The 14,561-nt window shown below is 43.9% G+C and overlaps 1 protein-coding gene across 1 annotated transcript in view; it reads left to right on the forward strand.

Moving 5' to 3' along the window:
* Positions 1–14,148, forward strand: part of PSMG1 (proteasome assembly chaperone 1) — a 41,833-nt gene extending 27,685 nt beyond the window's left edge. Inside the window, exons 5-7 of the mRNA XM_089677899.1 lie at positions 3,160–3,358; positions 6,222–6,358; positions 10,967–14,148. Of these exons, the coding sequence (XP_089534025.1) occupies positions 3,160–3,358; positions 6,222–6,358; positions 10,967–11,041 (411 nt within the window). The 3' untranslated portion in view covers positions 11,042–14,148. The remainder of the gene's footprint in view (positions 1–3,159; positions 3,359–6,221; positions 6,359–10,966) is intronic.
* The last annotated feature ends 413 nt before the right edge of the window (positions 14,149–14,561 follow it).

Consider the following 14,561-nt stretch of genomic DNA (forward strand, 5'->3'; position numbering starts at 1 on the left):
ATCCACGGGAGCCATGCCGCAACCCAACATACTAACATTACTTAGTAAATGTTCTGAATTGCTTTAATGTTTTAATAAAAAATTTTAAAATTTCAATAAGGCCCTGTCCATTCTGGGCTTTAGCCGTGGTGCATTGGGTTTTGCCGATTAGCTGCGGGTGGAGGGCACAGATGTCCCATCCTGTCCTGCTGCCGGCAGCCTGTAAAACTCTGTGAGAGGCTGACAGCTGCTGCAACTGAAAGTACAAACGTTTGTGCAGTATGCGCCCAGGGACGAAGGACTGGAATACAGACTTCTTGGGCAGTATGCGCCCAGGGACGAAGGACTGGAATACAGACTTCTTGGGCAGTATGCGCCCAGGGACGAAGGGCTGGAATACAGACTTCTTGGGCAGTATGCGCCCAGGGACGAATGCCTGGAATACAGACTTCTTGGGCAGTATGCGCCCAGGGACGAAGGGCTGGAATACAGACTTGTTGGGCAGTATGCGCCCAGGGACGAATGCCTGGAATACAGACTTCTTGGGCAGTATGCGCCCAGGGATGAATGCCTGGAATACAGACTTCTTGGGCAGTATGCGCCCAGGGACGAATACCTGGAATACAGACTTCTTGGGCAGTATGCGCTCAGGGACAAATGACTGGAATACAGACTTCTTGGGCAGTATGCGCCCAGGGACGAAGGGCTGGAATACAGACTTCTTGGGCAGTATGCGCCCAGGGACGAATGCCTGGAATACAGACTTCTTGGGCAGTATGCGCCCAGGGACGAATGCCTGGAATACAGACTTCTTGGGCAGTATGCGCCCAGGGACGAATGCCTGGAATACAGACTTCTTGGGCAGTATGCCCCCAGGGATGAATGACTGGAATACAGACTTCTTGGGTAGTATGCGCCCAGGGACGAATGCCTGGGATACAGACTTCTTGGGCAGTATGCGCCCAGGGACAAATGCCTGGAATACAGACTTCTTGCCTTCTGGGCATTCGTCTCTGAGCGCATACTGCCCTAAATGTTTGTACCTCTAGATGCAGCCCCGTCCAGCTGTCAGCCTCTCATTGACAGGCTGCAAGGAGCAGGCCTGGTTGGTGTACATGTGCCTTCTGCCCGCCAAAATCCAATGCTTTGGGACTTAACACCCACTGTGCATGGCAGCTAAAGCTGAAGTAGAAAAGGTGACAGTATTTTAATTAAAGTGGGCATGCATCCAGTGGAAAAAAATTATGTAAAATCATTGCAATATGGAAAAAACATAAGATGTCAACATCTCTAATGGATCTTTCAAAGTGACAGAGAAGGATATTGAATTATTTGCAGACCGTCCAATGCAAAAACCACAAATGACATGCAACATTTGTCCAGTCCTGTGTCCATGTATTAATTAACCTAGCTTGTCCCTAGGGACAGGTTTCATGTCATACAGCATCCAATGCATGCCTTGTCATTTCCTCTGTGCTGCCTCGCAGATGTGGGTGTGCCAATGTGAATTAAAGTGATATTAAATGCTCAGTTTGTATTTTTTACCTGCTCTGTGCAGTGGTTTTGCACAGAGCAGCCCATATTCTCCTCTTCTTGGGTCCCCTGCCAACACATCTGGCTCCTCCCCCTCAAGTAGTGCCCCCAGAGCAAGTTGCGTGGCTCGGCCCTGTCCCTCTCTCTTCTCACTGGCTGTGATTGACAGCAGCACTAGCCAATGGCTCCCACTGCTGTGTCTGAGCCAAAGAGGAGGAAGAGACCTGGGAGAGCCACTGCTCTCATGCACATTGCTGGATCAAGATCAAGCTTGGGTAAGTATTAGGGTGGCTGGGGTGGGAGCAGCAGGTTTTTTGCCTTCATACATAGCCTTTACAACCAATTTAAGAAGAAAAAAAATCTTCCAGCTACATGGTGAGATCTGTGTGTTTGTGAATGCTCTGCCTGCTTGTGTCTGTATCAGATCTAAATACTGTGTAGCTCTCACCTGCAGAGCACTAGACTGAGAGACCCATGCAATGCGGGATATGTAGTTCCTTCAAAGGAAGTGTCAGTTCTCACACTACAGACAGAAGTCATGTATTAACCTGTGCAGTGCCCCGCTGCATGCCTCATGTTTGAACACAGAGACTGCTGACACATGAATGTGAAGATTTACTCTACTATAGATTGTGCATACCGGCAACAAACATGACTACATGATCAATGCACATCTTATTCTGGGAAACACAAGTCACAGGTTGGAAGGTTTATAATACATTTAAGGCAGAGGTGGGCACCCTCTGCACCCCAGCTGTTGTGGAACTACAAGACCTATCAGGCATTGCAAGAATGACAACCACAGGCATGACTCTCAGAGGCAGAGGCATGATGGGATTTGTAGTTTCACCATAGCTGGAGTGCTGAGGTTACCTACCCCTTACTCTAAAGCAGAGGTCTCCAAACTTTCTAAACAAAGGGCCAGTTTAGTGTCCTTCAAACTTAAGGGGGGCTGAACTGTGGCCAGTGTTAGAAGAAGACATCCTGGCATCAGTGGGGCATCAAAGTCCCATCATTGGTATTGGGGGTGTAATAATGCCCCATCATTGGTGTCAGTGGGAGGAATAGACTTCAGACCTTAGGGGGGCTGGACTGTGGCCATTGGGAGTTGAAATTGTCCTGGTGTCAGTGGGAGTAAACACTGCATCTTCGGTATCAGTGGGAGGAATAATGCCCTATTGTTGGTGTCAGTATGAGTGCCTCATCATTGGTGTCAGTAGAAGGAATAGTGCCCTGTTGTTGGTGTCAGTGGGAGAAATAGGGCCCTATTGCTGATGTCAGTAGCATGAATTATGCCCCATTGTTGGTGTCAGTGGGAGGAAAGCTGCCTCAAGGGCCGGATAAAGGCAAGCACAGGGCCGCATCCGGCCCCTGGGCCGCAGTTTGGAGACCCCTGCTCTAAAGTCTCACTTTGCCAAGATCTGTGTTCTCTCTGACATGAAGAACTCTTTTGATCATTGTACAAAAATGAAATCTGCGTTGATTCTGCGTTCTATGATGATAAAACAGGAAAATCGCCAAGTAAGTGAATACTTTGTATAGGGTACAGTGTGCGGGCTGTGAGCTGCTCAGTTATGTAGCCCAAGCTTAAAATTATCGTTTTTGGATTTTTTGTAATCTTTGATTTTGGTGTTTGTCCTCTGACAGGTCCTCGGGTGTCTACAGAAATCCACTTTAAAGGTGACTATCCTGTCCACTTGCTCGGTGTCTGACTATAAAACCACAGAATCCACATACAACCTCCCCGTGCCTTTCTTGAAGGCGCTGAAGACAAACTGTTACACCGACGGGACTCCTTGCGGCCCTCTGGAGCAGCCGAATATTGTGGATGGGCTCCCTGCTGCCGGTAAATATTAAATCTGAATGCAAGCCTTCCCTTCCCTCTTACGGTTCTCTTTTTTTCTGGACTGAAATTGCTTACTCTGATTTCACTGCACACTGTGCGAAGCTTACAGCGTGCATTAGAAGCCACAGCTAGTCAGTCATTTTATGGTTGGGGGACGTCCATCATCCTCTAGCTCATTCCTCCCCAGCCTGACTGTCCTTGACCCACTCCTTCTGTTATTTGGATTTCAGTTCTTGCAATCAATATGCATACATTTGTATATGTGCTTCTGCAAGTCCCAGCATATACCTGCATACAGCTGCATCCTGTGATTGATTTCCATTGGTCTCAATATTGCCTGGTTGGGGGTCTCCTGAATTGTGTGTTCTAAAGCCCCAGGCAGTCATGTACATGAAGCCTTAGGGCTTGTGTCAACTGTTTTTTGTATGTCTCAGAACAGCCTGAAGCAGGTCTATACAGCTTAGGAGGATAGCTGCAGGCCATATGGATCCATCAGTAACCTCACAAACATCTCAGACTGATGTTAGATGCAAGCAAGCCGCATTTTCCAGTCAACACAAGTCCAAATCCAAGGGATTCAGGCCTTTAGCTTAACCACTTCCCATCCGGCCCATGTACAGTATATAAACAGCCGGATGGGAGCAGTGCAGGGGCCGGTTGCCGTTTATAAACGGGGCCCGCATTTGCATCTTGTGCGCGCTCCCTGGTAGTGCGCGGCACCGTAATCCGGTGCCTGCTGTGTCCGGAGAACACCGATTGCTGTACTGGACCTCTGTGTCAGGTCCCGAGTCATGTGATCACTGATTGGCCAGTCAGCAATCACATGAATAGTAGTAAGCAATGATGTCACTTCTGACATCATTGCTTACTACGTGTGAAATCTGTGAATGATCACAGAGATCACATGGTACAGGGCTAGTCACAACAGCCTTGTACCATGTGACAAGCTGTGACCAATCACAGGTCACACGGTATTTCTCAATGGCTGCAAGAATGCAGCCAGAGAGAAGGAGAAATGATTGCTTTTACAGCCTTTATGGGTGTAAAAGCAATCCGTGTAAAAAAAAATCTTCACCACCCCCCACAAGAGTACAGTGTCACTATGGTGACAGTATGTTAAAAATGATAATTTTTGGTATAAACTAACTTGACTTATTTTTTTTACTAAAAAGATAACTGAATACATTTTGGCCGAGATTTATGAAGAAAGATTATTTATTTGCACAATTTTTGGACTTTTTCATTTATATAGCAAAACAATAAAATTCCCAGTGGTGAATAAATACCGCCAAAATAAAGTTTTATCTGTCTCAAAAAAATGCTAAAGAATTGATATATGGGTACAGTGTTGCATGACCGCGCAATTGTCATTCAAAGTGTGATAGCACTGAAAGAGGAAAATTGGCCTGGGCAGGAAGGGGGTGAAAGTGTCCGGACTGGAGGTGGTTAAAGTGGTTGTAAACCCTTCCATATACCCAGTGAAGTGACTGGCCTCAGGTGATGCACAGAGATGAAACAAATCCTCCTACATATGTTGTACCTATTTATCTGAAGTATTCTCTACATCCGTTTAAAGAAGGGGTCTCTAAACTTTATAAACAAAGGGTCAGTTTATTGTCCTTCAGACTTTAGGGGGGCCAGACTGAGACCAGTGGTATTGGAATATTCTCTGGCATCAGTGAGAGTAAACATCAACACATTTGGTACCCCATCATTGATATCATTGAGAGGAATAGTGCCCCATTGTTGGTGCCAGTGGAATAAGTGGTGCCCTATTGTTGATGTCTCATATCAGTGGGAAGAAAATACCCCAAGGGCCGGATAAAGGTAAGCAAAGGGCTGCATTCAGCCCCCGGGCCACAGTTTGGAGACCACTGGTCTAAAGCGCTGTATTTATAAAGCTTGTCTGAGAGTTCAGAAAAAAGGGGATGGATAGCTGAAAGTACACACTGCAGAGTTCAGTGAGAAGAGCTCTAAGAGCTGATTGGAGGGAAAGGACACCCCCCCTTCACACAGCTTACAGACACAGAGTTGGGGCTATCACTCTGCTGTTGGCTTCCCTCCCCATCACTATTTTTTTTTTTTTTTGTCAGGAAAACTTGTCAGAGGTAATTTATGCTGCTAGCAGAGGATCGAAGCAGCAGACAGAAATGACACTTGGTGCTGTGGACGGAGACAAGTGCACTCTATGGAGGGATATGCTTTGTACATATTTCATCTCTGAAGTTTAAAACCACTTTAAAGTGGAGTTCCATCCAAAAGTGGAAGCATATCTGCCACGCCACCCCCATCCTCCCCATCACACCTTTGCTGCCACATTTGGCACCATTTGGCCACAGCGAACAGAGCCGGAAGTTGATAAGGCCCAGAGGACTGCAGCCCATGCACAAAGCTCTTCGTGCATGCGCAGTAGGTAAATTGCCAGTTTCCCTTAGTCAAAATGGCAGCGCCAGCACCCGAGTGGGGACACTGCTGGATCCCAGGACAGGTAAGTGCCCCAATATTAAAAGTCAGCAGCAGTGTTTGTAAAACTCCGCTTGAATTCATATAATCTAAGCCTATGGATACAAAAGTGTAGCAACAACTACATTTCCTGCTGCCCATAATAATTATTTAGGATCTTTATTCATTTCCAGCACTGCAATGTACAAATGGCAGTTGGAAGGTTTACATTTGCTACAAAAAAAAAAAAAAAAAAATCTTTTTATTACATAAGCCTCCTATTTTGTTTTTTGGTCAGGGGTATATAGCACCACATCAGTCAGATGTCTTTTGCTTCCTTCATTGTCCCCATAACTGTTATTAGAATTTTGAGTAACCAGTACCAGTCTTTGCATCCAAGTGATTATTTGTCTTCTTGCAGTGATGGCGTACTGTCAGGTATGGGGGATCCCCGCCGTGTATTACCAGTGCTACACCGACATCACCAAACTGGACTCCGTCACCATTGAGGCTTTCCGCCCAGTCCTGTCCTGTCAGAGCATGAGCCTGCTGGCCGCGGTAAGCTTTCAATATCTGAATGTCTGTAGATAAGTCTTGCTGGGATAGGAGATCAGGAGAAGGGATGAACCACTTGACTTTACTGGGGAAAATGCTGCTGTGTGCTCCCTGCAGTGCTAATCTCTGCTGAAGATGATTGTTCTTCCAGTCGGATCCCCCCTTTAAAGTGACTCTAAAGACTTTTTTTTTAGAAAAAATAACAAACATGTCTATACTTACCTGCTGTGCGCAGTGGTTTTGCACAGAGAAGCCGGATCCTCCTTTTGTTGCAGGCTCTCCTGGCCCCCCGTCCTGTCAGATGCCCCCGCAGCAGGTACCTTGCTATCGGGGCACCCGCTGCTCCGTGTGTCCATTCACACATGGAGCTGCGGCTTGACCCGCCCCCTCTCTCTTCTCATTGGCTCACTGGCTGTGATTGACAGCAGTAAGAGCCAATGGCTCCTGTCTCAGCCAATGTGGAGAGGGAGTCCCGGGCTAGCAGAGACTCCAGTGCACATCGCTGGATCGAGGGGGCTTGGATGAGTATTAGGGGAGGCTGGGGGGGGGGGATGCTGCACACAGCATAGAAGGCATGAAAGTAAAAACTTTGAGCCTTTACAACCACTTTAACAGCTGATAGTGAATTGGTGCAATTGGTATCTTTCACAGCCTTAGATTTTGATTCAGATAAGAACTGCTAGTTCTTTTTTTGCAAACCCAATTAAACCCAAAAGAAAACATTATTATTATATTGCATCTTACCAGTTCTTAGATGTGATGGCTGCATTAGTTTTCTGTTTTAGGCTTTCTTTCCTTTATTTTTATCTGGTGATCCGGCATGTAAATCTGTCGTTTTTCAAAAGAAAAAGCTCTTTTCCAACTGTATCAGTTTACAGGGATGGGACAAACCCTTTAGCACTGGCAGGGGTGCTTACAATGATCCGCTTTTACTTATTCATATAAAACCTTTAGCCCAAAAGAAAAAAAACTGTTTGCTGTAACTGCTTATAAAGTGTTGGCTGGAAATCAGCTTCACTTTGTTAGTGTATCTAAATCTCCTAGTACATCTAACATTCCCGTCCCCCCTGACTTACAGTGCTGCTGTCCAAAGGTGCCCCCTGTGCTCCTTCATCCAGAGTTAAGGCAATCTAATACAGGGGGTGTGATACTGGCCAGATCACCAGGTGAAAACAGAGAGGAAAAAAACTAAAAAAACTAAAACTAATGCAGCCATCTAATGATTTGTACAGTTTGCTGCAATATACTACATTTTTAGTTTTGGGTTTTTTAATTATTTCAAGTATTTCTAAACCCAAACACTTAACCATTTGCGGCCCGCCCTATGGCCGAATGGCGGCCAGCAAATGTCATCAGCGTTCTGGGTGGACGCCATATGGCGTCCTCTTGCACATGCGCAGATAGCGCTCCTGCAGAGCCGTGCAGCGGCGCGATCTGTCACCGGCCGTGTACCTTGGACACGGCCGATGACAGATCTGAGTACCGGCCCCCGTTACCGGTACCATGTGACCTGCTGTGACCAATCACAGCAGGTCACATGACCGTTGTATACAATGGATGGCTTCATTCATGCCATCCATTGTATACTAGTGCCTAGCTGTGAATGGTCACAGCTAATCACATACACGTGTCATGTGATTAGCTGTGACCAAATCACAGCTAAGCACAAAAAAAAAAACCCTGAATGAATCGATGTCATTCAGCTAAAATGCTTGCTTATAGCAAAGCAATTCTTTGCTATAAGCAAATTGTGTAAAAAAACAAAAAAAAAACAAATACTGATCACTTCCCCAAAGTAGTACAATGTTACTATGGTAACATTGTACTACTTTGGTCATAGTGAAATATGAAAAAAAAATCTTAAAAAAAATTAAAAAAATAATAAAAAAAAAATATATATATATTTTTTTTTTCATACTGTCACCAGTCAGTGTCCCTGATCACCGCCATGCCAGTTATATGATGACGCTGTACTGCACTGGTGACAATAGGTAAAAAAAAAAATAGTGAAACTAATTTTTTTAATATTTTCATTTTCCTAAAAAATTATGACAAAAAAAACACAACTTCAAAAAACTCGCTATGCCTCTTATGAAGTACGTCGGACTGTCTACTTTGCAAAAAGGGGTCATTTGGGGATATTTGTACTATTCTGACATTCCTGGACCTCAAGAAATTAGATTGGCTGTCAGTACTTCAGGATTGATCAATATTCAGATCTATACCATAGTTTGTGAACTCTATAACTTTCCTACAAACTAAAAAATACATCCTAATTTGGGTTATTTTCACCAAAGACATGTAGCAGAATACATCTCGGCCTAAATTTATGAAGAACAATTATTTATTTGCAAACTTTTATAACAGAAACAAAAAAAAATGTGTTTTTTTAAAATTTGCGGTCTTTTTTTTGTTAATTTAGCAAAAAATAAAAACCCCGGCGGTGATTAAATACCACCAAAAGAAAGCTCACGTTGTGTGAAGAAAATGATAAAATTTTAGTTTGGGTACAGTGTTGTATGACCGCGCATTTGTCATTCAAAGTGTGAGAGCGCTGAAACCTGAAAAAAGGCCTGGGCAGGAAGGGGTAAAATTGCCCGGTATTGAAATGATTAAAGGGTAATTTAATCTTTTCTTGAAAAATCAGGTAAACTGACTCCAAATATCTTCCAGTGTAGTGGGCCGTACACTACGTATCCATTGTAATGCTCACAATGGGGAGCACTTATTGGTCAGTGCAGCCACATACCCGTGCTTACCAATGAGAAGCATATCTGAGGTTTCCTTTTCCAGTAAGAGGTGCTTCTCATTGGTCAGCGCAGTCATGTGGTCAAGCACCTTCCATTGTGAGCATGATGATGAATAGTGGCTCCTGTGAACTTAACTTGATTTGTGCATTTTTTTTTAAAGATAATAAAAGGCTCTGTTAGATTTTGTTTTAATGGCTAAATCACCTTTTTAGACAAAAAGTAAATAAATGCACAGACAGTATTTGTGTGAAATAAAAAATAGGCTCATAGGAGCCTGCAATGCATTGCAAACACAATCGGTTTCATCTGCTTATATTTTTATTTCTGTCCCACCCAGGGGCGGACTGACAACTCATGGGGCCCCTGGGCAATAGGGGATTATGGGGCCCCTGTGTCCTTGCCCAAACTCAAAAAAGTCTATGAAAAAGGTACCAGGGGCATCTCATGGGGCCCCCTACTGACCCTGGGCCCTTGGGCAGTGCCTGAGTTTCCAAATGGTCAGTCCTCCCCTGGTCCCACCTCATCAACATGCTAGTGAAGTAACTAAAGAAAACATTTTTCATTTCTATTGCATACCATATTATAGACCCAGTAGGGACATTACCACTGGGTCTCTGTGCCTCTATGTGCAAAGCAGGCAGATTATTTATTTATTACAGGCATTTCTACAATGCAGTCAAGTAGCATAGCACTTTACCTACTGTGCCTACGGTCCCTATCTCAAATGCATACACACATACTAGGGCCAATTAACCTACCAGTATGCCTTCTGGAGTGTGGGAGGAAACTCAACTACCTTGTAGAAGACCATGCAAGCACAGGAAGAAGATGCAAACTTCATGCAGAGAGTGTCCTGGTGGGGATGTGAACCAAGGTCCCCAGTACTGCAAGGAAAAGGTGCTAACCAATGAGCTGCTTGGGCTAAAAAGGGCAGAATGCATTTGCATGCAGACAGCCCTCAGTAAAGCCTATATGTTATCCTGAGCTTCTATAATTGAAGGAACTGGAATCCAGTGAATGAAAGGGGTGGGCCTAGACAGTCAGGCTTGGGAGGAAAGAGCTAGAGCATGGGTGTCAAACTGGCGGCCCTCCAGCTGTTGCCAAACTACAAGTCCCATGAGGCATTGCAAGGCTGACAGTTACAAGCAGGACTCCCAAAGGCAGAGGCATGATGGGACTTGTAGTTTCGAAACAGCTGGAGGGCCGCCAGTTTGACATCCCTGATCTAGATGATGCAGGACGTCCTCCAGGTGGGAAATGAGGTGGGCTCTGTATGACTTGCTGCAGCTTCTAATGCACAGTGTGAGGAGCTCAGGGCTCTGTGTCAAGGTCCATTACCACATGCCAAAGGGCTTCCAATAGTAACATACCCCTCCCCCTAGGCTTTTTGTTATGGCAGCAGAACTGGAGGGAGCCCAGGGCAGCATTTTCTCTGGGAAGTGATTGACATATTTGAAGCAAATGTACACACACTTATATTTTTATTATAAAAAAAATATATATTTTTATTATATAAAAAAAAATAATTATATATATGTATTATTATTAATATTATCATTTTGTGAGCTTTCTATAGCCCTTGTGTGCAATAAAAAAAAATTATATATATATATATATATATATATATATATATATATATATATATATAAAATATAATTTATTTATTGCAAACAAAGGCTATAGAAAGCTCGTTAAAATAATATAATCCTTTATTATATATTATTTATATATATATATATATATATATATATATATATATATATATATATATATATATATATATATATATATATATAATTTTTTTTTCTCTAATTATTATTTATTTTATTTGTGTATTTAATTTTTTTCGTTTCCTTTCCAGAAAACGGAAAACATTGCAGAGACTCTGAAGAAGACGGTGAGAACTACTGAAGTTCAGAGCAACCTCTACATATAGAGGTGTCTGCCGCTGTACATGATTGGCTACTACTGGCATGAGGCATGATGGGACTTGCAGTTCAGGAATGTGCGGACTTGCTGTAGTGTTGGTATAAAAAATCCACAGGACGCCATAGATGGGGCTGGTTCTATCATACTGTTGGATCAGTATGTGAAAGACTTAGCCCCGGTTCACACTGCTGCGGCTTATCATGCGACGTGTGACACATAAAGTCTCATGACAAGTCAAAACACATTCCTTGTAATGGGTGCCATCTTAATCCGAGTTGCAGTGACTCAAAAAAAAAAGTAGAGGTTCCTTCACTACTTTTGTGCAACTTTGTTGCGACTTGAGTTCCATAGACTGCAATGTTAAATCACGAAAGTCGCTGCAAGGAAATTGCACGGCTCTGGAGCCGCAGCAGTGTGAACCTGAGCCTTAAAGTATAACTTGAGGCAAAAGTTGTGTTTTAGGTTTGTACACCATGAAGAGGTATTCGATCCCCTGTCAGGTTTTTATTGCTGTCTGTTCCCTCCATTAGGGAGATTCATACTCTCTATTTGCCATGTTTACTATTATCATCAAAAGTGAAAGTAAAAGAAAACCTCAATTTTGGGTTGTCACCAGAAAAGTACCAGAGGGGAAATTTTCCAGTTGGGACACTAGTTCTGGTGATCTCAGGGGCGCCAAGGAATTCCCTTAATTTGCAGGGATTTCCTCACTTCCTGTTTGGCTATGGGACAGGAAGTGAAGGGAAATATCCCCAATGGGGCACAGATGGTGGAAAAAACTGACAGGGGTTATAACCCTCCCTTACTCCATCCAAAATGGAACAAGTTTAGCTCTTAGTTATACTTTAAAGTGACTTTGTACTGACAAATTTTAATTGGTGGAACACAGAGTTGCCCCAGGGGGTGTCTGCCTCAACCTTCCCAATGCTCCCTGCTGTCTTGTATTGCTGCTGGAGCACATGAAACCCCCCGTATTTGTAGGCAGTTGGGCCATCCCAATACAGACAAAGGGGGCAACTTCTCTAAGCCTATTAACGTCAATAGAAGGGATGGGGGGGATCAAACCTGCTACCTTCCCAAGGGCCCCATTCTACCAGCTTTGACCTTACAGCATCTTCTGAACAGCCTTTGATACATTGATCTGTATTTTGTCAGTATAGCCACTTTAGAGTGCAACTCCAACCAACCTTTTTTTTTTTCTGGCTGTCAATAAAATTGAAAAAAAATTAGAAATTCTGCCAGATATGTATTGCTTTCTGTGTCCCCACTGGAGATTTCCCTTCACTTCCTGTCTTGGTGACACACCAGGAAGTGATCGGGAGAGGGAGGCGCCCACTTTTGACTGTAGTTGTTATTGGAACTAGTGTCCTTATTGGGGGATCACCCGTTTGTTCAACTAAAGTAAGAAAAACGTTAGATTTTTTTTCTTCCACCTTCTATCCCATCAACAGTGCTCACCAAGACAGGAAATAGGGAAATCATCCCAACAGAACCAAAAAAAAAAACTGATAGAGGTTCCAACCAATCCCTGCTGTAGCCAAAACTAAAAAATGTTTTTTTAAAGTTGAACTCCGGGAAAAGTAAATATTGTCTAAATCCATTCATCATGTGTATTCATCCTGGAATCTTGTGCTTTGTGTATTTCATCCAGATCTGTGCAGTAATCCCGTGTGAGACTTTACTTCCTGTCTTCAAGACCGCTCACTGCTGCTCTCTCTCCTGGTGCAGGGTGACTGGTCTTGTCTCCGCCCCTCCTGTAGTTTTCTGCAGGCAGCCTGTAGTAGGTGGAACCTGCTGGGCCCCTCCCACAGCTCTGCTCTCTGCACAGACTATGTACAGCACAGTGATGATGTCACTGCTACTTTACATAGTAATATCTGGCGTTGCAAAGGCATTTGGTACACAAAGTGGATTTATGTCCTAATGGCTATTGAGGAATACAGAATAAAAAATATTTAAAGTAGGTTATATGGTTGTTAATGTCATAGTTCACATCAGTGCTTGCAGTTCCAGTGCATTCTGGATGTAGAAATAAAAGTAGAATAGGCCGCATTTTTCCTGTACAGAACTGTACAATAAAATGCTTTAAAAATCACTGGAACGCACCCAAAACGCACTGGAACGCACCCAAAACGCACTGGAACGCACGTGTCCCTATTTAAATTGAAGAAAGAGAGGGGAAAAAATGAACCAGAACGCATCAAAAACGCGCCAAAAAGCGTTAAAAATGTGGAAAAATGCATCCGGAATGCATCTGGACTGTGTTTCTATGGTGTGAACCGGCACTTAGTCCACCTTTGTCCAATGAAGAGATAAATGTCAGTTTGGTGATTTTATAGCAAGTTGTTCTGCTCAGAGTCGCTTTAGATAACAGTTCTCATCCAAAGCCATCGCGCTTCTTCATCGTAACAATGGAAGGAACCAGTTCAGTACTCACAGGGACCAATCGCAGGCTGCTTTCAGTTTGGTTGATTCTGATTGGTTGGTATGAGCTAGCGTTTTGTTCCATGCTCCATTTATTGAACAAGCCTGAATGCAGTGGTGTATTTAGGTTTTTTGCTGCCCTAGGCAACACAAAAATCAGACGCCCCCCCCGGCAGAGAGAGCTTGACACCCACCAACACCAGTGGCCAACAACACCCGTGCCCCCCCCGCCCACCTGAGAGAGCCTTCCACTAACACCAACTCCCCCCCCCCCGGAAACAGAAAGAAAGACACTCACCTTCACAGCTCTGGACTTCCCCGGAAATGACAGTCGGGCTCTACATACACCATCAAGCAGCCTCTTTCAGATCCCACCTGGTCCCCATGCCACATATGTCCCTTATTCCTGGGGGGATGCTGCCCCCCTGAAAAATGCCGCCCTAGGCAAATGCCTTGTGGTAAATACACGCCTGCCTGAATGTCTGTTATACATGGGAGAGTGCGGGTGGAAATTGTAATTGGAAGGTAAAAAAATGGTTAACTGGAGATTCCACCAATCCCATGACATCTAATGTATCTATGATGATATGTGAAGGGGTCATCAGTTGAAGCGCCCCCTGTAGGCTGCCCTTAGGTTTTATATTTGTTTATATAGTAACTGATAATAAAAGGTTATTTTTCTTGTTAAAAGCATTTGTTTTGTGTCTTGTTTTAGTCGTCAGGGGTTTCTCTTTGAGATTCCCGGGGCCAGAATTGATGATATGCAAGGTGCAGTAACACACAGCAACCAATCAGAAGCCATCTTTAACCAATCAGAACAATTAGAAAGTGAATTTAGGTTGTTATGACTGCTCACTTGATTTCCCTCTGTCATTCCCATTATTGGAAGAAAAAAATCATCTCCTCCAGGTTACTTTTATACAGTGTTGTTATGCTTCATTGCAGATCCTTACCTGCTTCTGTTCTGTAGATGGTGATATTGTCTTGCTATGAAGCACTGCAAGGGGCTGCCTTCACCATAATTGTCTTCAGTCCCATTGTTGTAATAACAAACATTGCTTCCCCTCTACCCTGCATAACACATCACCTACTCTGCTCACTTT

The sequence above is a fragment of the Staurois parvus genome, unplaced genomic scaffold (genome assembly GCF_062004578.1).
Source record: "Staurois parvus isolate SC_StPar_1 unplaced genomic scaffold, SC_StPar_1.0 ptg000195l, whole genome shotgun sequence".
Lineage (NCBI taxonomy): Eukaryota > Metazoa > Chordata > Amphibia > Anura > Ranidae > Staurois > Staurois parvus.